A 26,891-nucleotide genomic window follows, 5' to 3' on the forward strand; every position below is an offset into this window, starting at 1 on the left:
CGGCCAAATTACACCCCAACCTCATGTGCAATCATTGGAAACTGTGAAGAACATGAAGCCATCGTGGGCAAGGCCATGATCGAGAATGGGCGGGCGTTGACCAGCACGGGATGTCGACAACTGCCGTGCAACATACCTGTGAAAGGACGAATCTTATCTACATCCCAGTAATCACAATATAGACAATTCTCCAGCCGGCATCGGCGTCGAACCCCGCAATGTCCGTGCGGAGAGTCCATTGACCTTCCTGATCAAGTGTATTGAGGTGGAGTCCGAGCATCAGGATCATCCCGACCGTCATCAAAACAGCACAATGGAGGCTCGCTTCACTGACCGGCCATGTAGTATGTACGTTGTTCGTTGGGATCAGCGAATGTCTTCACCTCCAGGCCAATAGTATCTAGTCAAGCATGACGTTGAAGGGCTAAATCCTTCGCGATGTCGGCTATATAACATGTACCCCCGATTTTCCCAACGCACACACGCAGCTTGTCATCCTCGTCGTCTTCAGCTTCACAATGTGGTCGGCATCTTTGCTTGGTACCCTGGCGATTGGCTTGTCTCTGACGCCAATCGTCTCGTCCTTCGCCATCGGACCTCAAGCCCGCCATTCTGCGAGGACTGAAGAACCTGATGAGCCCAAGTTGCTCATCCCTGGCTTTCCCGTGCCCAACCCCACAGAAGCCTACTGGCAGAATCCTCCTCACCGCATCGCCAACCACCGTACCACGGCTGAGCTCCCAACGTCAGAGACCTTTGACTATGTCATCATCGGCTCTGGTATCTCTGGCGCTGCCACGGCGCAAAAGCTGCTGACGCGCGACCCGAGCTTGTCGATCCTGATGCTCGAGGCACGGACGGCGGCCTCAGGTGCTACCGGACGCAACGGCGGTCATTGCCGCCCCGGCTCGTGGAAGAGCATCAAGATATGGGTCGATGCCTACGGCGAGGACGAGGGCCTCCGCATCGGTCGGATGGAGCAGGACTGCGTCAACGACATACGTGACTTTGTTCATGCACAAAACGTGTCGAGCGACTTCACCGACGTGGAGAGCTCCGACGTATACTGGACGCGAGAGGCATTCGAGGCGGCCCTCGAAGTCGTCGAGTACCAGCGCGAGCTCGAGGCGCGTCGACCCGACGACGTACCCAAGAACAAGCGAACAGTGTACAAGGGCCAGGAGGCGAGAGACTACTGGCAGTGGCCTGAGATTGTCGGCGCTGTAACGTTCACGGCGCACACGCAGAACCCGTATCACACCGTGTGCGCCATGCTGGAGATTGGCCTCGCCAAGGGTCTCAACCTGCAGACCAACACCATGGCACTCAGCCTCACACAGCTCACGGCAAAGTCCGAGGACGGGGCCGGGTGGTCAGTGAAGACAAACCGAGGGACTGTCAGAAGCAAGCAGGTCGTCCTCGCCACCAACGGGTTTACCAACGCGCTGCACCCTGGCTTCGCTAGCACCAACTTCCTCGTGCCTGGGAGAAGCCAGGTCGCAGCCGTGCACCCTGAGGCGGACACGTCGGCCCACAGCGTGGTGTTCCAGCGCAGCAACTCATACCCGGATCTTCACAGTGGCAACAACTACATCGTTGCGCGGCCACCCGGATCAAAGGGTGCGGGTGACATTGTGATTGGTGGCAGCTCGGGCATCTCGCCCACCAAGGAGGCCAATACCACCGACGACTCGATTGTGAATGAGCAGATTGCAACCGTGCTACACGGCGCCGCTCGTGTCGCGTATGGATACAAGAACTGGGGTGAGTCGACAACGGTCATCCAAGACTGGGCGGGTATCACATGCGATACCCAGGATGGCCTGCCGGTCGTTGGGGACGTGCCTGGTGATGATGGTTTGTGGGCCATTGTTTGCATGAATGGCCATGGTATGGCGTGGGCGTACCGTAGTGCTGAAGCGCTTGTCGACATGATGACTGTGGGTGAGGCGCCGGAATGGTTCCCCAAGGCGTTCCGGGCCCAGCGTGCTTGGGAGGTCAAGGATGACGAGAAGTATGAGCTATGAAGCGGGTTAATCCATGGGTATTGGAACTGGTCAACGTCGACTATCTTCAGATCTTGAAAGTTCCAGGATCGTGCTTTTCGTGTTCTCGATGTGATGCTGCATCGTCTGGGATTTGCCGCTGCTTGGTGCTTTCTATTGCCTGCTTTTGATTTCGGCAGCGAGCGAGCCTGTGGCAGCTGCAAGCAGGAACGGCGACTGCATAGCGTCTCGGAACGTATATGCGCCCGGATCTAGAAGATAATTTGTAGGAGAAGACATGTCTACATTCTGGCACTCGGTAACTCTCAGGAGTGAGGTTGAGATGAACACACTGACATATACACCGGAGCACCCGTGCTCCGTGTCCGGGCTCCGGGCGGGTCTCGTAAAGATCCACCTCTCCGGCCCCGATCCGGCTCCGGCTTCGGGTCCGTCAGTATGCGGCATCCCCCGGAACAGTTTGTCATCATGGCTAGAGGCATCGCTCCTCGCACAGGAAAAATGTCTGCCGCCAAGAGAGTTGCAGTGATAGGATGACAGTACTTCCGCATATATACGTGAGCATTTGCGTAATCAGCCGGTCTGCCCCTCAGCGCGGCGCAAATTCCGCCGTCGGCAATGGTGGGGGCCGTCACACCCTCCTATACCCGCTCGGCTTGCGGCGGCCTCGAGCTCGCGCACTCATAGCTGTCGCAACAAAACACCACCTACATACCCATCAATCACGGCGCTCCTGCACAGCTGTCAGAATCATCGTACCTTGTTTTCTCTCGAAGCTGAGCAAAGAAGAATACGAAGAACGAACACGAAGAAAAAAAAGACCCGCGACTGTATAAACCATGTCTTGGCTTGACATTGCCCCCGACAGCCCCTTCTCGCTGGCCAACCTGCCCTTTGGCATCATCAGCACCTCGGGAAACTCGACGCCTCGCGCCGCCGTTGCCGTTGGCACCTATGCCTTTGACCTCTCGACTTTCTCGCCCGCATCCGCCCCCGCAAAGGTCAAGCAGCACTGGGAGGCCTTCTCGCAGCCTACCCTCAACACGTTTGCCTCTCTCGGCCGTCCGTTCCACCGAGAAGTGCGCGAATACCTGCAGACCGTGCTCAAGGATGCCTCCAACAAGGATGCGGTCAGCAAGTGCCTCATCCCCCTCGCCGAGGTGACCAACCACCTGCCTCTCAAGATTGGCGACTACACAGACTTTTACGCCTCGACAAACCACGCGTACAACATTGGCGTGCTTTTCCGTGGCCCGGACAATGCCTTGCAGCCTAACTACAAGCACCTCCCTGTCGCCTATCACGGTCGTGCGTCATCAGTGGTCGTGTCAGGCACACCAATCCGCCGCCCATGGGGCCAAATCCTCCTGGACCCCAAGGCCGAGCCCAAGGTCCCCACATTCACGCCCTGCAAGCGTCTCGATCTCGAGCTGGAGATGGGCATGTTTATCTGCACGCCAAACAACCTCGGCGAGCCGGTCGATGTCCAGAGCGCCGAGGAGCACATCTTTGGCTATGTCCTGATGAACGACTGGAGCGCGCGTGACATCCAGGCCTGGGAGTACGTGCCACTGGGTCCGTTCACTAGCAAGAACCTGGGCACGAGTATCTCGCCGTGGGTTGTCCTTGCTGACGCGGCTATCCCGCGCACCGAGGGACTTCCGAACGAGAACCAGCTCGCCTCGTATCTGCAAGAAGGCAAGAAGGCCAATATGCTAGATATTTCGCTTGAGGTGGACCTCATTAGTGAGTGCACACTTCCGATCAGAGAGAGACTCAAGCTAATCATGTGCAGCTGCCAATGGCAAGAAGAAGACTATTACAAAGACCTCGTCCAAGAACCTTCTCTGGTCGTGGCCCCAGATGATTGCGCACCATACCATCACGGGCTGCAACCTACAGCCCGGTGACTTGTTCGGCTCAGGCACCATCTCGGGCACCGAGACCGGAACCGAGGGATCCCTGTTGGAGCAGACCAAGGGTGGTAAGATGGTCGTCAATGTGGAGGACGAGGAGCGCAAGTTCCTGCTGGACGGAGATTCTATCGTCATCAGGGGTTGGGCCGGCAAGGACGGCGAAAGAATCGGATTCGGCGAGGTCGGGGGCCAGATCCTCGCCCCTCTGGACTTGGGGAAGAAATAAGAATCCTCTGCAAAATGGAACAGGACAAGCATAATAGAATCAATCCTTCATCATATTGAGATCACTTGCTCTGCTTAAGATCTTCGGGCGTGTCTGACTGCACCATGTAGCGAGCCCTCTTTACAGCGTCCAACTCCTCCATATTCTTCATGATGCCTTGGATAACAGGGAACTTGCTCATGTCCACACCAAAACGCTGCGCGTTCCAGACAGCAGGGACCAAGACACAGTCCGCCAAACTAACCTCATCCGCAAAGGAGTATTTCCCTGCGCAACCTTGCGCGACAGCCTCGTATGCCTGTAAACCGTCCGTCGTGAGGGCCAGATTCCAGTTCTCCGCCACGCCTCCCAGAGACCTGACCTGACGCATGATTCGCAGGTTTGTGACGGGCTGAATGTCACAGGCGATGATGTTGACCAGCTGTCGAATGGTGGCTCTGGCCTGTGCGTCCTTGGGCAGCAGACTGTGCTCGGGGTGCGTCTCTTCGAGGTACTCTAAGGCGGCGACGGACTGTCCGATTTTGAAGCCGCTGCTGTTGTTCACGAGGAGAGGGACCGTGCCAGACGGGTTGAGCTCCTTGTGCTTGGACGACGCGTGTTCGTTTTTGAGGAGATTGATGGGAATGTCATCGCATGTCACGCCCTTGAGATACAGGGCGATTCGGACACGTGCCGTGCACGAGGAGCGAAAGTAGCTGTATAGAGTGTAGTCCGACATTGCTAGATACGATAATGAGGGGAGAAGCCTTTGCTGACGGTGATGAGCCACGTCAGCACTGGCCTGGCAGTACTACGTATACATGTACATATATGCTTGCTATTATGCTGATATCACGTGCATATGCCGTTGATGTGTAAGTGCCTTGGAGAATGTCCGTCCATCCGCCTGTAGCCGACAGTGACGGGCTGCGTACCCCAGGTCGAGGGTGCGGATTGTGGAGTGATGGGTCATTCCGGGGCGGCCGATTTCCGTCACATCGGCCTGCCTGTATAGCTTACCCTATAGCGCGTATCCCAACGTAGCAGTCATCTAAACGCCACATCAGCTCACCAACTAATAAATCCAAAATGCCTGGATTAGTTGCTTATGTATATGTAACCTCACACTGATTTGTTCAATGTTATCCTGAAGACAAGCCCTGAACGTTTTTTGTAAAGCGCTGTTGTTTGTACCAAATGTTGATTAGTTCTGCATTGTCTTTTGATGTTGGCTGACAATCTTCAAAGTACACGACAAAGGCATTGCGTATGTCAAGGGATATACAGACTGACAATACGTCAGCTACGCATCTCATGTTTGGGTTTATTATCCTGCCCAATGCCCTTCTGCTGCTGTCGGGATGTCGTTATCCTTTCCACAGACGTGGGTCTCATTAGTCCCGGAATCTCCGCATGTCAATTGAACAAAGGTTTTCATACCTCAATCTATCTTCGTCAAATCTTGAATCGGACTAACAAGTAACAATTGGTGTGTTTATACTGTCGCACAGGGTAGACCTCATCACTGAGAGCAGTGCACCTCGCGACAGAACGCCGTGCCATCATGGCATCGTCTAAGATCCTTGTTGTGGTCAAGCTGCCAACAACCGACACGCACCTGCGCAACGAGGTATGCCCCCGATAGGACCAGAGACTGCCACGAGCCTGATCAGCGTAGCTTTTTGAGCGCTTGCTAGATATCTCTGAGCATGCGCGCGACAATGAACCTGGAACCTTGAAATATGCCATACTCATCCCCAGGGAGGACGATGGAAGAACCGCGTGGGTTATCGAGGAGTACGGCTTCCGACTAATGGCAAATGAATTAAGCTGACATAGAAAGATACACCGACCAGAAAGCCTACGACACTCATATGGCCTCCCAGGAGGTGACGGATATTAACCAGTGGTTCAACACCGTACCCATCTTCAATCAGTCCAACCTGCCCGTGCTAAGGAATTTGTCTCATCTCCCTGATGCAGAACTCACTCGACCCGACATCGCTCACCACAAAGATCCCCATGCTATCTATACCGAAGTGCCCAAGTCGGAGGAGTCCTCTCCATCGCCCCTCGCCACTGGCACGCACCAGGCAAAACGTGTCACCGATGCCGCCAAGGAGCAAGAGCCGGGTACGTTCATCCACGCCATCTTCAAGGACCTTGAGGATGATGGCTGGTACGGTGCTCTAGAGGCCTACGAGTCAGAGAAATACCATCTTGATGTGCATGAGAATGGCGAAGCTGCGGCGAAGATGAGGATGGACATGGGTGCTACTGCCGTGAAACACAAGCTGAAGTTGGTAGGAGGGTATCTCTACAAGTAGACTTCCCACAATGACGAGTCTCTGAGGTCCTCTGAGATTAAAACGTCCCCATATTATTACCTGGGTATCCAGAGACCTCCTGTGCCATACACCTTGTCCCTCATGCTGCTTCCCTCGGACCTCGCCCCAACCCAATGTAACGGGATCCTGTCCATCGTGTTCTGCACCATGCCCGTCACCCCGTCCAACCGTTCGGCCAAAGTGCGATCTCTCCTCAGCGCATCTTCGATGCTCCACCCATCGCGAGCAAGACTTGCCATCACGGTCATCGTGTCTTCGTCGTGCTGCCGGGCCAACTCGTCAGGGTCTTCGTCCTTCTCCGGAGACGGGTGCAGATAGCCCATCAGTACGACGCGGACCCTGTGGTCGAAAAAGGTCGCTTCGTCAAAGTCGTGCAAGATATGCACCGTGACCCGGTTCTTCGCGACAACTTCAGGTGGCGAGTGCCGCAGAGGTCCGACCGTCACAATGGCCTCGTGCCAGTCGTGCGAGAGCTCATCGTCCGTTCTCTGCGTCACGACAGATGCCCAGGCAGCATACACGCCCCGCCAGCGCATCTTGATCTCATCCCTCACGCCAGAGAGGTTAGCTGTCGGGATGCCCAGCTCAGACCACATCCGCCCTGTCCCTCGCACCACTTTGCCTTCCAGACTGACCGGAAACTGTGCTTCCGGTTCTTGACACTCTTCATCGCCATCTTCGAGAGATCTCGCATGGACCACAGCAGCATATCGACCGTCTTTACCACGCTTCCACCCCTCGACGACGTGGTCCTCCACGCCTGTTTGTTTCGCAACGAATCGCCCCGTGCCAACCACTTTTGATCCGACATTCACGGTGCGCTTCACAACCTGATTGCCCATTGCCTTGCCTGCTCGACTCTGCACAACAGCCGTCGCAGGCCCGGTATATCGCTTCGCAAACTGCTGCGCCACAGTAGTGCCAACCTTGACACCGACCTCGAGCGGCATCGTGCGGATCCCAGCACCCCGTACGACGCTAATGTCCGTGCTGGTACTCGCGATCCGGAAGACAGGGCAGCCGCAGAGGATCTTTTTGCTGTTTTCGCCCGCGCACAACACCAGTCGAAAGTAGCCGTCTTCTGCGTGGGCAGGGATCCTCACGACATGCGTCTCGCGGGGCACGTGCGCTTTCTGTTTTCCCGAGGCTTTCTTCTTGAACCTCTTGAGATCCCGTTGCATGCCTCGCTCATCCATCTCCGACACGTCCTGGATCTCGGCGCGGTTCGCAGGTGTGACGTCGATCCAGTCGCCTTTCCCACCAACCATGGCCTTGAGGGTCATGCCGACGTTACCAGAGTATCCCTTACGCTGTAGCCAAAGCGTTCGATTACTGGGAATATCGGTATCACTCAGAATCGTAATCATGAGGGATGTAGACGGCCCACGATACCAAATCAGGGCATGCGAATGTCTGATGATGCTGTAGTGCCGTGTCGACTCGGCGGGACGGGCAATGAGACCGCCAGCGAAATACTGCGCCTCGCCCAAAGCTGATTTCCACTTGGCGTTGGCTGCATTGCTATCGGGGGCCACTTTATTGTTTGTCAGGGCCGAGGACGATTTGACGCGTCGCACCTGTCGAGGCACGGGTGGCTCATCTGGAATGGGGAGCGAGTCGACGACGAAATCGACAGGCAGCTGTCCTTTGGGGTCTGGTACATCTGTTCGCGGACCATCGTGGGAAGCACGAAGGTTTGTTGCTGACCGGGTGAATCTCAGAGGAGGATGATTGGGTTCATGGAAGGACGATGAGGGAGGGGATGGTGAAGCCGGGGATGTCGGGTTTCTGAATGAGGATGGCTGAGGCACACTGAGGCATAGTGGGTGGATTGAGTTTGCCGTCAAGGGTCTCTCCAAAGATGAAGAGTTCTGGTGATTCAGATTGGCTCTTGATGGCCCGCGTTCAGCCCATGCTTCCTCATGAGGCGGTGATGGCATGGGCGGCACGTGCGCTCCCGAGCCAGAGCCATGCTGTGGGTGCGGCAAAGACGCTGGGAATTCAGAGTATGGCGGTGGAGGTGTCGAGTGCACTCTGTCGAGGACGAACGGTTGTTGGATCGGCGCATGCGACTGGCCATGTGAAGTTTGAGCCCTGGTAGGAATTGGTCTTCGTCGAATTCGTGGGTCCATTTCCGCATCTCCAAAGCACACCGTCTTTCACCGAGGTTAATATTGATGATGCAGAGCAAAACAAGCGCGCTAGAAAAACAGGAACGGAAGAGAAGAAGCGCTTTTGTTAAACCATGAGCAAGTAGAAATACAGTCAGATGCTAAAGAGCTGGTCGCGACAGATGTTGAAGGGTCTCAAGTCGAGACTGAGGCCTCGCGTCCTGAGTTTGGAAATTGCCACAGTGCTGTCTCAGGGGACGCGGCTTGGCACACGGTACGTTCCTTGATGAACCAACGCGAGCAAGCAAATGATATTTACGCCAGCAATCTGCGATTGCCACGGGTGGCGTAATGCTTGTCGACGTTTCCAGATGTCATTTCACGCAGGAAGATTGCCTGGGCGGTAAAATAATCTGTGCTGTGTGAACTAAAAGAATATCTGCTGCAGTAGGCCAACTGTAGCGAGCAGCAGGAGGGACTTGGACAGTGGCCACGCGACGAAACTTCACGTACGTAGTAGCACCGTCGTTAAACAATCATTCAATTCATCAGGACTTTTCATTCCATTTCAGGCATATCGTCCTCGCTATTTGAAGAGAGCCTCAATCTCGTCGGCTGCCTTGATAGCGTCCGTCAGATTCTCACTGCCATTCTCGGTGACAAGCACGTTGTCCTCAATGCGCACGCCGCCCACATCCCAGAAGCGGTTCAGGACACTCTCATCAATGAACTGCTTGTGCTTCTCATCCTCCAGGAAGGGCTTGATGATGAATTCGCAAAAGTACAGCCCCGGCTCGACGGTGACGACACTACCAGCGGGGATCTTGTTGCGCAGGCGCAGGTAGCGGAACATAATGTCCTTGTCCTTGCTGTTGGGGTTGCCGCCCACGTCGTGCGTGTCAAGACCGAGGTAATGGCCCAGGCCGTGGGGGAAAAAGGCAGCACTGGTGCGCGCCTCGAGGATGGCCTGGGGGTCGCCCTTGAGGATGCCGATCTTGATGAGGCCATCGACGGCCACCTTGTGGGCGTGCAGGTGGATGTCGTCCCAGTGCACGTTGGCCTTGATCATGGCAGTTGTCTCTTCCTGCATGCGCAGGACGACATCATACAAGGCACGCGAGTCGGGGGTGAATTTGCCATTCAGGGGGAATGTGCGGGTCTGCGTCCATCAGCTTCTGTTCTGTTCTGTGCGCGCGAGCTCTGGCTAGCAACTTACAATGTCGGATGCGTAGTTCTCCCACTCGGCACCGGCGTCGATGAGCAGGTTCAACTTGTCCCCAAATGGCTGGCTGTTGTCGACGTAGTGGAGCGTAGCCGCTGCCCGTCCAGCTGCCATGATTGGGTGGTACGCCATCTCCTTTGCGTTGTTGGCGATGCACACTTCCATAAAGGCAGCCTGGAGCTCGCTCTCGTTCTTGGCCGTCTTGGCCCTCTTGGTGACGGCCTTGTGTGCCCAGCCGGAGATCTGGTTGGCTTTGCGGATCATGGCAATCTCGTACTCATCCTTGATCACACGAGCTTCCTCAATAGCCTTCTTGACCTCCTTGAGATTTTTGCTCTTGAAGACATCAATCTTGACTGAGGCGTCGATCTGGTTCTCGATCGCATAGACTGTCGCAGACGCATTGGCAGAGGCAAACGAGGACAGAACGTCATTGACCTCGTCCGAGTATTTCACCTCGTCCACGTCGTACTTCTTGGCAGCGTCCTCCGCTGTCAGCGGCAGACCAGACCAGATCACATCATCTGGGTCAATGGCCGGAATGAACAGCGTCGACTTCTGCGTCTTGATGTCGTAGGTGTAGTAGCTGTCCGCAATGTTGCAGCCGGTCAGGTAAAAGAAGTATCGGCGCTGGCGAAAGTGCTCGGGCGAGTCGTTGTCTTCCTGAAGCTTGGTGTGCGTAGCCTCGAGGTAGATCAGGCCCTCAGAGGGCTTCGAGGGGAGGAGCTCGACGGTGCGTTTCGCATGGGCCTTGGCTGGGTACTTGCCCTTGAGGACGGACTCGAAGTCTTCGGCGACCATTTTGGCGGCTCGTGAGGTTGTCGATAGGGGCCGGTGGCAGGTCAAGCAAGTTCTTGGGATCTGTTTGCGAGTTGACGTCCGAAGTGCCAACTGTGGTGCGTTTGCTGATGTGAAAGGTCTTTGTGAAAGCACCGCGGCTCGCGTCCAGGCACGACCTAAAGGCGAAGTTTCAAGCAACAACTTGGAGGACCCCGCCAGCCGCCGCCCCGCCGCCAGCTGCACGCATCTTGGCGTAGCCATCCACTGATAGTCTGCTGGAGAGCAAATGGAAAGCTCTCGAGGCTCCGGAATGGTGGGATGGTGCGGGGCAGTTCGTCGTGGCAGCTTCAAAAGGGGAAGCTCACCAGCGACTGGAAGAAACGCGAGGAACTCTTGACAGGATCCGCTTTCGGTTGGCGGCGGCTCATGAGGTCATTGGGCGGGGGCTCCTCTTTTCTGGGACCCTTTCGAAGCTGTGCCATTGGGCTACCCTGTACTCCACCCTATCTCCTGAAGCTCGGATGAGAAACCAAAGTTCCAGTCATCAACAACAACACACGCATTCGTCCTTTCACTTGACCTCTTCTCACCCCTGACGTCCACGGCCACGATTTATCCTCAGACACGGGTGCCCGGAATTCGGCGCAGTTCGTGCCCCTGCTCAGTTTGCCCCCTCCCGCGTCGACGTTCCAGTGCAGCGGCGTAAGCACAAAGACATGGTCCCAGCACAAATCCGAAAGCTAGGAGTACGATAGGCGCGATCCATTTAGGGTGCATCGCGAAGTTTTGGGCGCAAAGCAGTTTATCTGCAGAATTATGCTCACCAAGCTTGGGCTTGTGATCTTCCCACATCCATAAGCACTGGAGTAGTTGATATGCTTTTTGCAAACAGAGCGTGGTCTTTCATGAAAATCCGGTCATGACAGGGTACCTTGGGGATTCCTGTGATTACCGCATGTGCTAGTATGACTATAAGACAATATATCAGTTTCAGCTTGTGATTCATGGATGAGAGGATGTCACTGAGCGTGCGTGGTGCACGACTACTCACTTGTGCACCGTGAACGATGTGGCTCATTGCGTCTTTTGCCCCGGTGAAAGATGGCAAGGCAAACAAGCCAACGTAGAGACCGGCATCGCTAGGGTTGACAACCCGATTCCTGTTCTGTGAGCTTATTCTCAAATATATCATTTGCTACTGATGGGCCAAACGGGATATTCTATTTCAGTGTGGTAAAATGTGATGGACATGGGGAGTCGCCAAGGCCAATCAATCCCTTGCTGTCCTGGCCCTTTGAAGTCTGGTATTCCACTCTTTGCGCAGCATTCTGCTACTGAGAGTTGATGATGACTCCGCGAAGACGTGGACAACTTTGCCCAGGAAGGAAGTTGCGGTGCAACGTTTACTGTGCAGAAAGCACATGAAGGAGATAATGCACCCTGCTTGTAAGCTAGCCCACGGCACTTTGGGTGCGCGGGGTCTTTGGCTCCTTTCAACTTGGTCTTTACAAATACACTACGCCTCAACTGCCTGCGTGTACCGTGCTAATTCCACATATTTCGACCGTCAAGATGGCCTCCTCTATTGACTCAACGTTTAATAATGCAGTAACAAACAAAGATATTCCGGGTGCTGTTCTCGCGGCCAGCAACACTGGTGGTGAGCTCAAAACAGGCACAAACCAGCAGAAACGGGACTTTGTTAATAGCTGAAATAGGTTCTCACAAGTTCTTGAAGACTTTCGGCTTTTCGACTCTCCGGACTGATGATGGCACTGACAGATCCATGACACCTGACACTCTGTTCTGGCTGGGGTCTTGCACAAAACTTCTGACGGTCATCGCAGCATTGCAATGCGTTCAGAAAAGGCACTTCACACTCGACGAAGATGTCACCAGACTGTTGCCAGAGCTCAAAGACATTCAGGTTCGACAGCCTCCTCAGGACGGGGCCAGCGAGCCCAAGTTTTCAAAGACTACCAAGATCATTACCCTCAGGTAAAAGGAAGTCATGTTGAAAACATCCGCAAGATTACTGACTGGAGAAAAGACATCTTCTCACCCATACATCGGGTCTCAGCTATACAAAATTTGGCGACCTGACTTTGCCACTCATTGATCGTTGTCTTAGCCCTCTGAACTTTGAGCCCGGTGAGGGTTTCATATACGGCAGTTAGTTGAGCATCATCCAGATCGATGCACGTTTCGATCTAACATTTTAAAGCTGGCGTAGACTTTGCTGGTTTCATGGTCGAGCGAGTCAGCGGGCTCACGCTTGAAGCCTATCTACGCAAGAACATTGGGGAGCCTCTCGGCATCAAATCGATTTGCTTCAGACCAGCGGACTATCCCGCCCTCCGCGAGAAACTTGCCGACGTCAGCATTCGCAAGGACAAGGCTGGCCCCGTGGAGTGGACGCCGGCTACGATCTGGCCCCTTGACACTGAGGGCGACAGCGGCGGCTCGGGGGCATATGCAACAATTGCCGACTTCCACAAAGTCCTTCACTCTATCACAGCCAACGACGGTGTCCTTCTCCATAGCGACATGGCAGAAGAACTGTTCCGACCGAACATGGACCCAGTCGTCCGCCAAGCCGTTATGAAGGCGCTGGAAGACGAGAACAGAAACAACATTTACGGCGGTCTTCCCAAGGGTACGCAGGTGGCGTATGCCATTGGCGGCATGGTCGTTCTGGAGGACCTGCCAGGGCGGAGACCGAAAGGTGCGCTGCATTGGGGCGGACTGCTCAATGTCTTTTTCTGGATGGACCGCACAAACGGTTTCTGTGGTATTTATGGGAGCCAGGTGTTTCCTGCGGGAGATCCGAAATGCCTGGCTCTCTTTGCTGAGTTTGAGCGCAGAACATACGACATCTGTTACGCGGCCGCTGATTACAAGTAGTAGAAGACTTTAGTACAGTTTAAGATGAGAACTGAAGTTACATTTCGTGCGTAATGCTTGAGGCGACGCGAGGGATTCTATGTACGTTTGCGCCTGACTATGAACTGCATCTCTGAGTGAATGTAGATATCTCCATCCAACTCATGCGCTGCTCTCTCAAAGGCCTCTTCGATTTGTTCTTTGGTCCGACCTTCTGACTCGTCACCAACCATGAGCGGCATCATGGCGGTGCAAGCGCCACGAAGAAAGTCTTTGCTTTGCGTCTTGACCTTTTCGTGGTCGTGATAGTGATCCGTTGGGTATACTTCGAGGGCGAGGTCCTCTAGCTGGTGCTTGTCGCACAGCTGCGGCAGAGTCTCGGGTCCGGGAGGGATGGCATTGTTATATCCAGTGAGGAAATGGCCTACGGCTGTCCGTGCCGCAGCATTCGGTGCCCCGGGCTTGAGATTGTAAAGCCTGAAATTGCCATGGAGAGGTTCTATCCATTGCAGATAACCGCCAGGCTCTCAAGCACCAGTCAGCAGATGGCATACAAGAGGTCATACAAACGTACTCAAGAGCTTGGTCACATTCTCGACTGCAGTGCTCCAATTTTCCGGTCTCAAACCAGCCGTGATAAGTCTCACAGCTACGAGGTCAAATGATCCGTGGTACTCCTCAGGGAAGTCTTGCAGCACGTTTTGCTTGTGAAGAGACACGTTTCCAGGGCGCTTGTCGGTGGCCGGAAATTGTTCTTCAGAAATATCAAAGCCATAGAATTGGGTTGTTTCAGGCAACTTCTTGGCCAGATCGAGCAGCCAGATGCCCGTCCCAGTAGCCACATCCGCGATCCGAAGGTTGGGGCCCTCGAGCTTGATGCAAGGATGGATATCGCAGCCTGTCAAGGTCTGTAGCCAGTCGTGCTGAGCAATCAGGCTGTGAGAATTAGACATGAGCATAACAATGTATTTCAGCCGCTTACCGTGCTGACTCTTTTGCATCGCGATTCAGGAGGTACCTCTCGTCAGACATTGTGAGCTTCAGTGAAGCAGAAATACTGAAGAGCCTTTAAGATAGTGTAAGTAGTCTGTTCCCAGCAATTCTTCTTGGCCCTGAATTACAGAATGAAAGTACTAATTGTTTCACAATTCCGTGGTATATGGCCAAGCAGAAGATGGAGGGCCATCGCAATGCGACTAACAGCATTGCCCATTCCAGACCCCACGCCAACCTGCCGGAGTGAGCTGGATCTCGCTGGGGTTTACCAAATTGACTCACGAAAGTGTCACTTACATGAAGAAGTGCGGGGTCGAGGTAACGTAGCCGAGATAGTGGTGTGTAGTGGTGTGGATGGAGCACAGAGTTGAACGGTTCTCGCGAAGGATCAACGTGCAGATTGATTGCTACGTTCTTACTGCGGCGCGTCGTGTAGACGGCCACACAGCCCTTCGTACATCTGTCAATGGCGTTTATTGGGACACAGTCTTTGGAAGGCCTGCTTTGATTCAATCTGTCACTGTACTCGGACTCATTGCCCATCTTCTCCGACAATCTCCAGCAGACCGGCTCTAAGCACGCCGCCAGCACACCGAACGGTCAAGGGGGCCAAACTCCTCGTTTGATCCAAATGTACACTTCCCCATCTCAGGAAAGCCCCAAAGCTGCCTGGCTTGATATCTGCATCTGCATTCTCGGGGAGATCCCATAGCTTAGATAGGTGGACCAGCTTGTTGTTTTTTAAACCGTGTGAGAGCTTCATCGTGGATGCCTTGGCCAACAGGCTTTGCACTAGGTGCTCAGCTGCCTTCTTGTCCTCAGCCAATTCGGCATTAACCTCGTCTCTGGGCAGAGAAAGTAGATCAAATTGCCTTTGACCATCGAATGCGCATATAATCTGCGCCAGGAAAGTCTCCTCCACGGGCAGAACATATGCATGCTTCTCCCAGTATTCTGGGCCGTTGAAACCATCGTCTGGGTCTTGAAGCATGCGCACACGCTTGAAAGACAAGACGTGTGCCACGTAGTCGTTCATCAGTGAATTGTCGATACCGAATTTGATCTGCATGTCTTTGGGAACCTCGACCTTCTTGACCTGTCGCAAAAGAGGATGGTCCTGAAGACCTATGCAGTCCGTTCGGTCTTTCCAGATCTCGAGAAACACATCATGCCAGCGCCGGACGAACCCATTTCCTTTCTTGGCGGCAATGAATCCGTTCATGATCACATCGTTGCCCGTCTCAGTGCCAGGAGCAAAGCCTGCCACCTCGTAGGGGGTTTTAGGGTCTTCCAGCGCCTTCCAACAGATATCGTTCATGTGTCTGAACAACGTCGTCCCCGCGTCCATCCACACACCACCATAATGGTACAACAGCGGCAAGCGCACAAGATCGCCCTTATGTACTCCGGCATATGGTCCCGTCATGTTGCCGCGATTGAAGGCGCTAGGGAACTCGCTCTCCGACAGGTACGCATTGATGTTGGTTGGGGAGCCATCCACGTGGTCCACGACCCGAACCGTCCACTCGGGTCCCAGACGTCGCACCCAGCCGATGACATTGCGCCTCACATAGGGGCGCATCTGCCAGAACCCGGTATCCCAGAAAGTCCATATGTTCTTTTCCGAGGTGATTGGCTGATACTGGAGCAAGGACGCGATGATTTCCTCGTCAGATCTTGCATCGAGCCGCGACGATGGAATCCTCTTCAGATCAGTGGTGTCTGTAAAGAAATATTGATCCTCCCCGGAGGTATGGTCTCTTTTGTAGGCATCCATGATCTCTGGCAATCGAGTGAGGTTTTCTTAGGCTCTCTGGGCGTAGCAAACCGACGAAACGAGAAGTTTGCTGCAAAAAGCAATGAGACGTGTTGAAGAATTGGCAGAAATCGACGGTATGCTGTCCGCCGCAATGTTCATATCTTTTTACAACAAAAGAGGTGAATCAGTTCACAGCCCCTGGCTCAGTTGATAAAGATTCTTCAAACAAGTTCACTGTTGTCGATGTCGTGACAGAACTGGTAGCCCCTGAACTGCCGGGTAGCCTGATACACTCAACCGTATTGCAAAGACCACATGCCGGATCCCGGAGCAGTCCTCTCTCTCATCCACGTCTCAATATCAAGGAAATCTACATGAACGGGGTGACGGGTCTTCTCAGTTGACTTGAAAATGCTACCCGAGTCTGATTCCAAGTAATAAGCTGCAGCTACAAGCCACAAAGGTACCCTGCATTAGTCCGCCGGCAAGGATCGACGCTATCAACGTTGCACCCCTAATGCGAAACATTGAACAGCCGACATGGTACTTAGGAGTACATTGAGATATACAAACGGTACTTCACGGTTCTCTCCACGCTTACTTGTCACATGAACGACCGTGGCATCGGCAGACCCCGACAAGTGATGCTGTCTTGGTACCCTTCAGGTGGTAGACAAACCATGTTCTATCTTACTATTACAGCGGCCAAAGCGTCATTTCAAGGTTGAAGCAACGTGCAATCTATTCATACCATTGTTCTCCTGTCTCATTAACTGTACTACAATGAGGAAGTTCCTCTGCCTGCCAGGAGCGTTGACGAACGCCCAGGTAAAGAATGTCCTTTATACGCTTCATCGAACAAAACTGACACTCAGCCTAGACCTTGGGAGTACAACTTGGTAATTGGTATATCAAAATATGCGGATTCATTACTGACGACTGGAAGGTCCACTAATCAACGAACTGAGCTCGGACAAGACTGCGAGCTTCCACTTCACTCAGGGCACGATTGAAGAAACGCCACCAGCAGATATTGCCTATTGGTTTGGCAACCCGCCGCATCTGCGATTCTTCAAGTACGAGGCCGGTGTCGAGCCCTTGTCAATCTTGAATGGACTTCGTGACTTTGAGCACGATGGGTCACCTGAAGAGGCAATGCGCGAGTTTCTCGGCAACGACAGTGCCCCTCTGCGGCCAGACATTGAGAGGATGCTGAATGATCTTTATCGCACAGTAGACGAGCAGGGTCCGTTCGATGGACTCATTGGATATTCAGAGGGTGCTACGGTGGCAGCGACACTCATAGTCGACGACTTGCGCAAACGCAAGAAGCTGGGGCTTGAGGGAAGCTCCTTCAAATGCGCCGTCTTTCTGCACGGCTGGCCACCACTCGCTACTCAAGGCGAGGAGACCTTACTCCTCTCGGACGAAGTGGGAGAGATCATCACCATTCCGACGTTTCACATGATCGGAGCCTCTGATCCGTACTTGGTGGGATCCATGGCGCTCTTCAGTGTCTGCGACAGCGAGTCAGCGGAAATGTTTGACCATGGCAAGGGACACATGGTTCCCCGTGATGCAGTCACGGTGAAGGAGCTGTCGGATCGATTACGGAGCTTCTGGGAGGAGTTGGATACCAACGAGTAGCTCCTACAACTCGTATAGAGAATACGTGATATCTAGAATGCGCAATGTCAGATTTTAGTTCGTGTTTCTTTCGGATGGCATGTTACGTTGCATATCACAATCAAATGCACGGATGCGTCGACATCTCTACATGTACCAAACCCGCCTTCTTATCAATCCATGCCACCAGCCCTGTGTAAGCGTGAGCCCCCTAAATAAGCCCCTCGTGATATGGAGATCTGTAAGCCAGCGAGTCGGCTGCAGGTTTGTGGATTTCCCTGCATGGTTTGAACCGGCAATGCTGATTTGGCCCGGGACCGAGCGGCCTCGAATGAATATTATCGCCTCCAATTAGTGACAGCCTAATTATTCAGAGATACCTAGGTTGGGCATTTTTGTTTTGAGAGCACCTCCGACTCACCAAATCCAGGCAGGCATCATGGCGAACCCCATTGACCACTACATTTCTGGCCCCAACTTTGAGTGCCAGCTATCACCTGTCGACCAGGTCACACCACCTATCTACTCGAGAAGAATACTGATCTTTTCAAATCCACAACAAGATCAAGACCAAGGCGTGAAAGCTCTCAAGCATGGCTTGCAAGGCGCAGTCAATGAATACCCCGTGCTTGCTGGTCGATTAGGCTTGACAGCATCTGGGTGGTCAGTAACGAAAGGCCACGCTCGATTGCGAGTGCGTGAATTGGATCTGGACTTTGCTCAACTGGAGGAGAGCAATTTTGCTGAATCGAATTTCCCTGCGGATCTTGTGTCTGATCTGCCCACCTTTGCGACACCTCGAGAAGAATGGCATGTCTGCAGGCTGCAAGCCAACTTTGTGACGCATGGCCTTCTACTCGTCGTCTCTGTTCACCACACTATCATGGACGGCTATGGGATCGCAAAGGTCATTCAGTCACTAGCGCGCTATTCACGCTTGGATGGATTGCCCAACATTGAAACTACCCCCGTACGATGGGATCGAGCATTTATGCCAGTCACCGAACAAAATGGAGACATTAAGAGCTTGAGAGCATACAGCTTTGTCAGTGAACGTCCCAATATTGGGCCAACATCTCAGCCAGTTGTTACCACCACATTCAAAATTTCCAAGGAACGTCTTGAAAAGTTAAAGACAGACGCTTCTCCCTGCGAAGGGTGGATCACAACCCACGATGCCGTGAATGCGCTTTGCTGGAGAACTCAAGCCAAAGCGAGACACAGGGCTGGGTTGATTTCAGCCACCGACTTGGCTCGATTCGCTTTCCCAGTAGAATTCAGGAAGCTAGTTGAACCACCTCTTTCACCCGAGTTCACTGGGAACGCGGTGCTCATGACCAAAACTGGGATCAAGGTGAAGGATCTACTCGGAAACTCCGGCCTGGCGTACGCCGCACAGTCCATACGGGAAGGCGTCAAGGATGTGGACCAAGAATACGTCAAGAACTTCATATCCGTGGCTAATTCGCAGGTGAAGCCCGGGCAGATGGTGATTAATCTCAAACTTGAAGATCGGCACACAGCGTTTGGATCTACTTCGTACAAGAGCTTCTACCACGGGGATTGGGATCCGTTGATTGGCAAGTATAGGACAATGAGATTGGCTTCTGGTGTCACTGGTGAAGGCATGTCGATCATACTCCCTGCATTGGAGGATGGCAGCTGGGAAGTGACAGTAACACTGGAAGAAGATCAACTGGGTTATTTCATGGAAGACGAGGAGTGGCGCTTGTACACGGCTTAAAGATGTTAGGTCAGAAAATTTTGACTGATGTAAACATGAAGAATCTACTATCCCGTGACCGCATCCTCCATTTCATCTCTCAGGCACTGATCTAGTCAGCGTTGCCCTGCAACAACTTCGCATCCAACAGCGCAGACTTCTTGACAATATTCTGCGACAGTGAGATCAAAGAGCCACTGGACAGCAACTCCAATACCTGGAGATTGGCATCAGTCTGCTTCGTCACCCAGTTCCTGATTTCCACAGCAACGAGTGAGTCCAAACCATACGCGGCAATCGGTTGCCGACCATCAATGTCATCCTTCTCGATCATCAAAATCGCAGAGACCTTGTTCACAAGTCCCTCGAACACGAGTGATTCTGCTTCTTCCAAGCTCGCGGCCTTCTTGAGCGACTCGCGTAACGAGACCAAGGCCGTCGTCTTTGCGTTGACATCGACCAGGGGTCGAATAGGGATGAACTTTGCATCGGAAATCCATGACGGCGGTGCTGCTCCTGGCACAAGATCCAGTCCGGTAATGCAATGATTGCTACAGCTTGTTGCCATCTTGTTGCTGATGGCTGCCGCCAGGAGTGCGTGAAGCTCGAGCTCACTGACAGCTCCGCTGCCGATGGAGCTCATGACGAGGTCCTTCTTCTCAGCATTTTCAGCCAAGTACCCAACGTCACTCACAGCAGCCAAATCAATGGAAGTGGCTGGGAGACGTTTTCGCAGTCTGTACTGAGCGAATGCATTCATAAACGTGTTGCCAGCTGAGTACGCGGCTTGACCTTTGTTGCCAATCGTACCAGCTGCAGAGGACAGCATGATGAAGAAGTCCAGTTCATGCTGTAGGAGACTGCTGTGCAGATTCCAAGCGCCAGAAACCTTGGGCTGGATGACGGTGTTGTAGTCATCAAAGGTCATTTTTTCGAACAGGATGTCCTAGTAGTCATGTCAGAAATAATTCACAGCTCGCGGAAAAGGACCATGGACTCACATGAAGAACCATGGCGCTGTGGATGACCCCCCTGATGGGAGCTTTATCCTGATTATCCGCAACGAGCTTTTCCACGTCCGCGGAGTTGGAAACATCACATTGTTGGACGGCCACTTCAGTCCCTTCCGGATCCAGTTCGTCAATCAAAGTTTGGACATCTTTGGAGACCCTTGGCGACCTGGAAGCAAGGACAATGCGCTTTGCCCCTTTTCGCGACATCCACCTGGTCATACTTCGACCGAGACCACCGGTGCCACCAATGATGAGATACGAAGCATCAGCACGCAGCAATGTGTCCGAAGATTTGGCGGGTACGGCCTAAGGGCGTCAGGTATCTCCATCACGAATCAACAGCTTTGCACTTACCTGAACAACATCGTCGGCTCCAAAGGTGATTGCAATCTTCCCCAGGTTCTTGCCACTCTGCAACGAACGGAAGCCGGCCTCTATCTGCGACACTGGATACACGGAAAGCGGCGTGATAGGTTTCACGACTCCTCTGCTGTGCAAGTCAAAAACATCGTTGAGAATCGACTTCATCAGGAGCGGTCGTTCCGCCAGCACGACCACAAGGTCGACGGAGCTGAAAGTGACGTTCTTTGCGAATGGAGCCATCTCCAACCTCGTGTTTGTCACAATGTCGCGCTTCCCAATCTCGACAAAGCGGCCGAACGAGGCAAGACATTGCCAAGTGGCCAACAAGGCGTCGCCGGCCAGTGAGTTCAGCACAACGTCCACACCTTGGCCGTCCGTAGCCTTCTGGATCTGGCTAGCAAAAGTCGTGTCACGGCTGAAGAAGATGTGGTCCTCGGGTATGCTGTACTGGTTGATGAGGTACTGCTTCTTCTCCGCACTGCTCACCGTGACGAAGATCTCGGCCTGAATCATTTGGGCAAGGATGATTGCTGCCTGCCCGACGCCACCGGCAGCAGCATGGATGAGAACTTTCTCTCCCTTTTCAAGACGCGCGACGCGAACGAGCGAGTAGTAAGCTGTGCTCCAGATGACGGGTATTGTGCAAGCCTCCTGGAAAGGTATAGAGTCGTTGAGCTTGGCGACACTCGTGGCTCTGCAGCGGATGAGACTGGCGAAAGAGCCTTCTGCGATTGCACAGACACGATCCCCGGGCTGCAGATCTTGGACCCCTGAGCCGACTTTGGTCACCACACCACTGCACTCAATACCAATGTGCTCATTGGCCAAATGACCCATGGCAATCATGACGTCCTTAAAGTTGAGCCCAACAGCTTTGACCTCGATTTCGACGTATTTCTCCTCCAGAGGGCCAGACAAGGTGTAGTCGTCGATGAAATGCAGTGTGTCGAGTAGGCCAGGGTTGCTGATGGTCAATTTCAACGGCCTGCCTTCTTGATAGAATGGCTGTGGCTCCGGATCAGACGCTCGAAGCTGCTGGTGGACAAACTTGTTCATCGAGTCATCGTTATTGACGCGAGGAACATACAAAGTGCCGCTCCGCTCCGCATACTCCATGTCTACTTCACCGTCCACAACATCGGGACCAAACACTGAGACAAACGTATCCACGATGGCTTTGTGAGAGATGGAAGCCGAGTCGTCTCGAGGGTGATCAAGGTCCAGAGTGGCAAACTTTAGTCCTGTCTCTGCTCGGACAGTTCGTGCCAGGCCAATTGCCATGTTTCCATTCGGCGACGTGCTGTCTTGGTATGCTCCTCGGACCACCCATAGAACACCCTTGGCGCTCAGGAGGATCTCTTGTAGCCGGCCAAATTCCGCCGGGATCATCTTGTCAAGCCGGGACTTGTCAAGTTCTTGGACAAAGATGTAAGTCTTAGGCTCGGGCTTCGCATCGTTTAAGGTGCGGACTTGGGGTGGTTTGCCTGTCAGCTCATGTATCGAAGCTTCCAGTTGCGAGGTTGGGAAAAGAGGGCGATCATCCCGAATGATGACAACCTCAGTGTCTGGTAGCTGCGATGGAACGAGTATGTTCGACTCGGTGGTCTCCCAATCCATCTTGTAGCAGAGGTTCCTCTTGTTGTTGCTGCCCACATCACTCGTATCATGGTACACGGGCGTGATGGTGTAGCCTTCAAGCACAACGCATGCTTCGCTTGGGTTCGATTCCTGGGTCGCAAACACATCCAACTCTACAGGCTTCACAGCTGTAGGCGAGATCTTGGGTGATGACCCATACACGCGCAGACGGCTTCCAGGTGCCTTGACCACATTGGGAGAAATGCTCAACCTTTTGAAACCTGAAGGCATGTAGATCTTGTCCCAGCCCTTGCGGCCCGCACCCAACAACGGCCACAGGATTTGAATCACAAGATCCAGATGCGCAGGATGCATAATGAGCTCAGGCTCAAACTTGTGTGGCATCATGATGGCCGTGTCCGCCAGCTCAACTTCTGCCACGGCAAGCTGCTCCGTTGTTCGACACTCGACGAAGCTCTGGAAAGCTGGGCCATAGTACACGCCCAAGTTTTTCAGGTTGGAGGCAAGCAGTGAGATGTCCACATTCTCATCGCATCTGGTTTCCATCATGGACTTTCGCCTTTCTAGGGCGTGCTTGGTTGCGGAAGCGTGTCTCTCGCCGTCGACAGCATTGATGGCAGGGTCCTTTTGAACGCCGACTAGCCCGCGGCAATGCTCAACCCACCCCTTGTCGGCAGTCCAGGCCAAGATTCGGAACTCGTCCCATGAATCGGTGGACTTCTTCGTGCCCTCGTTGTAAGGCCGCAGCGTGATCATCGTTTCAACATCGGTGGACTCGTCAATCAGCAGGGCCCGATTTGCTGAAATCTCCCGGAACTCATATCGGTCAAATTTGACGTTTCGGGCCATTGCACGTTGATATGCCGCCTCCATAGCCATGGTCACGTAGCCGGCCATTGGGAAGACAATATTCGATTGGATTTGATGGTCCCGCAGCCAAGGCATATCCTCGAGTCGGATGATGTTTCGCCACCTTGGCTCCAGATCATTGGAATCGTCAGCCAGTGCTCCGAGGATATCGTTGCGAGGGAAGTTTCTTCCAAAGCAGTGATTGTCTCCAATGCGCGACTGGTGCCAGTACCGAGTGTTGTGCTGCCAAGGATACCTCGGCAGATCCGTCAACAAGCTGACAGTTTTGTCGCGTCCTCGTGGAAAATTAATAGCCTCGTATTCAAGTTTCTTCCCTCTTGCCGTGAGATTGGCCGCAAGTTGATGCATGGCTTCCACTGCATCTACATCGCGAACCAGACTTGGGCTGTAGTCGATGCCAGTCACTGCCACGCCGGCTGCTTTGAGTGTCTGCTTCACGGGGCCTTCAAGCGCTCCGTGAGGTCCAACCTCGACCAATACAACGTTCTCCTGCTGAGATGAAATATTTTCCTTGAGCGAGATACACATTGTTCGCAAGGCTTCGCCGAACCGAACTGGGCTTGTGAGGTTCCTGGCCCAGTACGTGGCCCCAAGCTCAGAACAATCGATCCGTGAGCCAGTCACCGATGAAAAGAATTCAACATTTGAAGACTCTCGGGGCTTGATCTCTTTCAGAGAGGAGAGATACTCATCAGCCACAAGCTCCATGTGGTGTGAATGGTACGCCATGTCGACGCGCAACTTCCGGTTAAAGATCCGCTGCTCTTCCACAAGAGTAGCCAGTTCGTTGATAGCATCTTCGTCGCCCGCCGCTGTGACACTGGAGGGGCTGTTGATACATGCTACAACAACGCGACCAGATTGTATCCGTTTTATCAAAGGTTGAACTTCGTCAGGTCCAGCCCCAATGGCCATCATCGATCCTCGCAAGTGAGGATACTGCGATTTGAAGTTAATGGTAGCCAGACCGCGATAGTATGCAATCTGAAGGCAAGACTCTAGGGACAAAATGCCAGCGGCAAACGCCGCAGCTATCTCGCCGCTTGAATGGCCAACAACTGCAGCTGGATGGATGCCCCATGTTGACAATAGCTGCACAAGAGCAACCTGTACAGCTGTGCACACTGGCTGACTGATGTATGCCTGGCCGACCAAAGACGATTCCTTGTCCTTCAGTAGCTCATCCTTGAGAGACCAAGATGCACCCAGGCTCCTCAGGTATGAATCTGCTGCCTCAATGATCGACGCATATACCGGGTAAATCTCAATCAGTTCCCGCCCCATGGCGTACCACTGTGCACCCTGTCCGGTAAAGACAAACGCCAGCTTCGGGGTGTGGAAAGACGATATAGGCTTGAGATCAGGGTTAGAGAGCTTCTGGATGAGTTCCGACGATGTCGTTGCCGAAAGGGCTACCTTGCAGGGCAAGAATGATCGCTTCTGGCAAAGAGTGTACGCAAGTTTCCCCATGAACGACAGCTCTAGTGTCTCGGGTCGCTGTTCCAAGTACATCTGCAGTTCCTTCATCTGTGACTTGACAGACTTATCGCTGTGTGCTGACAGCATGAACAAGAACCTGATCTTGTGGCTGGCGATGCCCAGCTTGGATGCTGTCACTTGGCTGGAACTGAGGCCTTCCAGCATGCCAGAGGTACCATTCGGCTTCTGCGCGTTCGCCCTCGCTGCTTTTGATGGCTTTGGAGGTCCTTCCAGCACGACATGGCAGTTTGTGCCTCCGAAGCCGAAGTTGTTGATGCTGGCAAAGCGTTTCTTCCTGGGCCAGGGCAGTTGTGTTTTGGGGACCTTGATATTCCATTCCGCAAGAGGTATTGCCTCGTTGGCCTTCTTGAAGTGGATGTTCGGCAGGATGAACCCCTTTTCTAGCATCATAGCCGTCTTGATGACGGCCAAGATACCACTCGATCCCTCAGCATGGCCAACGTTGGACTTGACTGAGCCGACGTAGAGCGGCTCCTTGGGTGTTCTTCCTTCGCCAAAGACTGAGTGTAGAGCCGAGGCTTCGATCGGATCGCCGACCTTGGTACCAGTACCGTGTGCCTCGACGTACCCTGTCTCTCGGGGATCCAGACCCGCTGAGTCGTACACGGAGCGAATCAATTCAGCTTGCGCGGCACCGTTGGGCATGGACAGGCCTTGAGTTCTGCCATCTTGATTCATACCGGAATTCCTGATGACCGCTCGAATACGATCGCCATCTCGGATTGCATCGTCCAAGGTTTTTAGAATAATGCAGCCGATACCTTCGCCACGACCAAATCCAGCTGCTGAGTTGTCAAAGGACCGAGATTTGCCTTCTTGTGATAGTAGCCTCAGGTTCGACATGGACACGAATATTTCGGGGACCAGGTTGAGGTGACTGCCTCCCACGATAGCTTGGCTCGACTCGCCCGATCGTAGGCTTTGGCACGCAAGATGCAGTGCCGCCAGAGTTGAGGAGCAAGCTGTGTCTATCGTGACACTGGGGCCTTTGAGATCGAAATAATATGACAGCCGATTCGACAAGACCGATTGAGCGGTACCCGTAGCCTCATACGGAGGTGCAACCTCGACATCGCGGAGACAGAACAGACTGTAGTCGGAGAACGATCCGCCCACGAAGACTCCCACATTCTTCCCAATCACCGTCTCCTTCGGAACACCGGCGTTTTCAAACGCCTCGTACGTGCATTCCAGCAGCAGTCTTTGTTGCGGGTCGATGGACTTTGCCTCTTGTGCAGAGATGTTGAAGAAGGGGGCATCGAATAGCCCAACGTCTTCTTCGATAAAGTGACCTCCCTCGACGTTGTATGTTCCCGTTCTTGACGCGTTGGGGTGGAAGTAGCCCTGCTGGCTCCATCTGTCCTTGGGGATGGCCGACCAGCCACTGCGTGCTCGAGAGCACATTTGCCATAGGTCCTCTGCGCTGCTGACTTTGCCAGAGAGGCGGCAGGACATGCCAACGATGGCTATCGGAGTGACATTCTTCGAGCGTGAATCATGTAGGCCGCTGGTTGCTGTGGTCTGCCCTTTCGTCGAGGTCTCTCCGGCGGGCTGTTGTACGAGGGGGTCATTGACAAAGAATTCTGTGGACTGATGGCCATTTGTACCGCTGTGGTTGTTTATATCATTCAGCACAGCAGCTCTGTCCTGGACGGGGGTTATATCGTCACCCATTATGATGACATGAAGATGATGAGATTGAGAGATCAGGAATGTTTAGAGTCAATCTCATCGGCCACGTTTGTATTCCGTCTAGCAAGCTCTTGTATCATAATACAAGTCCTAGCCGGCATGTGAGGTGATGAGCCCGCAGATGAGAGAGGCAGGCAATCTAGCATTGGCGCTGCTGACTCTCGAGCTCTCCCTACATCCTTGATTCTTTGTCGAACGGATCGCTGTCATGACGGGTCTCCTGCAGGGTCGCTTCGTGTTACAACGCATCAATCAGGTGGAGTGTTGGTATCGCTAGGC

The 26,891-nt window shown here is 53.5% G+C and overlaps 12 protein-coding genes across 12 annotated transcripts; 6 read left to right on the plus strand and 6 right to left on the minus strand.

The window, feature by feature from the left end:
- Window positions 1-518: 518 nt before the first annotated feature.
- F5Z01DRAFT_679113 (FAD dependent oxidoreductase) lies at window positions 519-2,027 on the plus strand (the record flags this gene model as incomplete). Its single annotated transcript, XM_046265497.1, has 2 exons — window positions 519-540; window positions 604-2,027. The coding sequence occupies 2 exons, from the start codon at window positions 519-521 to the stop codon at window positions 2,025-2,027; spliced, it is 1,446 nt and encodes a 481-aa protein (XP_046122422.1).
- Window positions 2,028-2,532: 505 nt separating this feature from the next.
- On the plus strand, window positions 2,533-4,191 carry F5Z01DRAFT_643417 (fumarylacetoacetase). The gene is made up of 2 exons (XM_046262708.1): window positions 2,533-3,752; window positions 3,802-4,191. The coding sequence occupies exons 1-2, from the start codon at window positions 2,846-2,848 to the stop codon at window positions 4,146-4,148; spliced, it is 1,254 nt and encodes a 417-aa protein (XP_046122423.1). The 5' UTR covers window positions 2,533-2,845; the 3' UTR covers window positions 4,149-4,191.
- F5Z01DRAFT_643418 (maleylacetoacetate isomerase) lies at window positions 4,192-5,003 on the minus strand. Its single transcript, XM_046262709.1, has one exon. It carries the CDS (start codon window positions 4,864-4,866, stop codon window positions 4,210-4,212), a length of 657 nt encoding a protein of 218 aa, XP_046122424.1. The 5' UTR covers window positions 4,867-5,003; the 3' UTR covers window positions 4,192-4,209.
- A 688-nt stretch (window positions 5,004-5,691) lies between these two features.
- F5Z01DRAFT_670217 (uncharacterized protein) lies at window positions 5,692-6,454 on the plus strand (the record flags this gene model as incomplete). Its single annotated transcript, XM_046264527.1, has 3 exons — window positions 5,692-5,757; window positions 5,806-5,924; window positions 5,971-6,454. 3 exons carry the CDS (start codon window positions 5,692-5,694, stop codon window positions 6,452-6,454), a joined length of 669 nt encoding a protein of 222 aa, XP_046122425.1.
- A 56-nt stretch (window positions 6,455-6,510) lies between these two features.
- Window positions 6,511-8,415, minus strand: F5Z01DRAFT_670218 (uncharacterized protein; the record flags this gene model as incomplete). The annotated part of the gene is made up of 1 exon (XM_046264528.1): window positions 6,511-8,415. One exon carries the CDS (start codon window positions 8,413-8,415, stop codon window positions 6,511-6,513), a length of 1,905 nt encoding a protein of 634 aa, XP_046122426.1.
- Window positions 8,416-9,172: 757 nt separating this feature from the next.
- F5Z01DRAFT_670219 (uncharacterized protein) lies at window positions 9,173-10,609 on the minus strand (the record flags this gene model as incomplete). The annotated part of the gene is made up of 2 exons (XM_046264529.1): window positions 9,173-9,745; window positions 9,803-10,609. The coding sequence occupies 2 exons, from the start codon at window positions 10,607-10,609 to the stop codon at window positions 9,173-9,175; spliced, it is 1,380 nt and encodes a 459-aa protein (XP_046122427.1).
- Window positions 10,610-11,976: 1,367 nt separating this feature from the next.
- F5Z01DRAFT_643427 (beta-lactamase/transpeptidase-like protein) lies at window positions 11,977-13,908 on the plus strand. Its single transcript, XM_046262710.1, has 4 exons — window positions 11,977-12,248; window positions 12,307-12,586; window positions 12,639-12,760; window positions 12,813-13,908. Exons 1-4 carry the CDS (start codon window positions 12,161-12,163, stop codon window positions 13,490-13,492), a joined length of 1,170 nt encoding a protein of 389 aa, XP_046122428.1. The 5' UTR covers window positions 11,977-12,160; the 3' UTR covers window positions 13,493-13,908.
- On the minus strand, window positions 13,570-14,503 carry F5Z01DRAFT_670221 (S-adenosyl-L-methionine-dependent methyltransferase; the record flags this gene model as incomplete). Its single annotated transcript, XM_046264530.1, has 3 exons — window positions 13,570-13,997; window positions 14,046-14,407; window positions 14,454-14,503. 3 exons carry the CDS (start codon window positions 14,501-14,503, stop codon window positions 13,570-13,572), a joined length of 840 nt encoding a protein of 279 aa, XP_046122429.1.
- Window positions 14,504-14,999: 496 nt separating this feature from the next.
- Window positions 15,000-16,244, minus strand: F5Z01DRAFT_689873 (putative capsule polysaccharide biosynthesis protein; the record flags this gene model as incomplete). The annotated part of the gene is made up of 1 exon (XM_046266097.1): window positions 15,000-16,244. One exon carries the CDS (start codon window positions 16,242-16,244, stop codon window positions 15,000-15,002), a length of 1,245 nt encoding a protein of 414 aa, XP_046122430.1.
- A 765-nt stretch (window positions 16,245-17,009) lies between these two features.
- F5Z01DRAFT_746806 (serine hydrolase FSH) lies at window positions 17,010-17,873 on the plus strand (the record flags this gene model as incomplete). Its single annotated transcript, XM_046266962.1, has 3 exons — window positions 17,010-17,054; window positions 17,107-17,125; window positions 17,173-17,873. 3 exons carry the CDS (start codon window positions 17,010-17,012, stop codon window positions 17,871-17,873), a joined length of 765 nt encoding a protein of 254 aa, XP_046122431.1.
- A 168-nt stretch (window positions 17,874-18,041) lies between these two features.
- On the plus strand, window positions 18,042-19,601 carry F5Z01DRAFT_643429 (transferase). Its single transcript, XM_046262711.1, has one exon. The coding sequence runs from the start codon at window positions 18,292-18,294 to the stop codon at window positions 19,594-19,596; it is 1,305 nt and encodes a 434-aa protein (XP_046122432.1). The 5' UTR covers window positions 18,042-18,291; the 3' UTR covers window positions 19,597-19,601.
- An 86-nt stretch (window positions 19,602-19,687) lies between these two features.
- Window positions 19,688-26,375, minus strand: F5Z01DRAFT_741135 (polyketide synthase; the record flags this gene model as incomplete). Its single annotated transcript, XM_046266857.1, has 4 exons — window positions 19,688-20,521; window positions 20,577-20,894; window positions 20,943-25,882; window positions 25,961-26,375. 4 exons carry the CDS (start codon window positions 26,373-26,375, stop codon window positions 19,688-19,690), a joined length of 6,507 nt encoding a protein of 2,168 aa, XP_046122433.1.
- Window positions 26,376-26,891: the final 516 nt, after the last annotated feature.

Source organism: Emericellopsis atlantica (assembly GCF_019669845.1).
Source record: "Emericellopsis atlantica unplaced genomic scaffold F5Z01scaffold_2, whole genome shotgun sequence".
In the NCBI taxonomy this organism is placed as follows: Eukaryota; Fungi; Ascomycota; class Sordariomycetes; order Hypocreales; family Bionectriaceae; genus Emericellopsis; species Emericellopsis atlantica.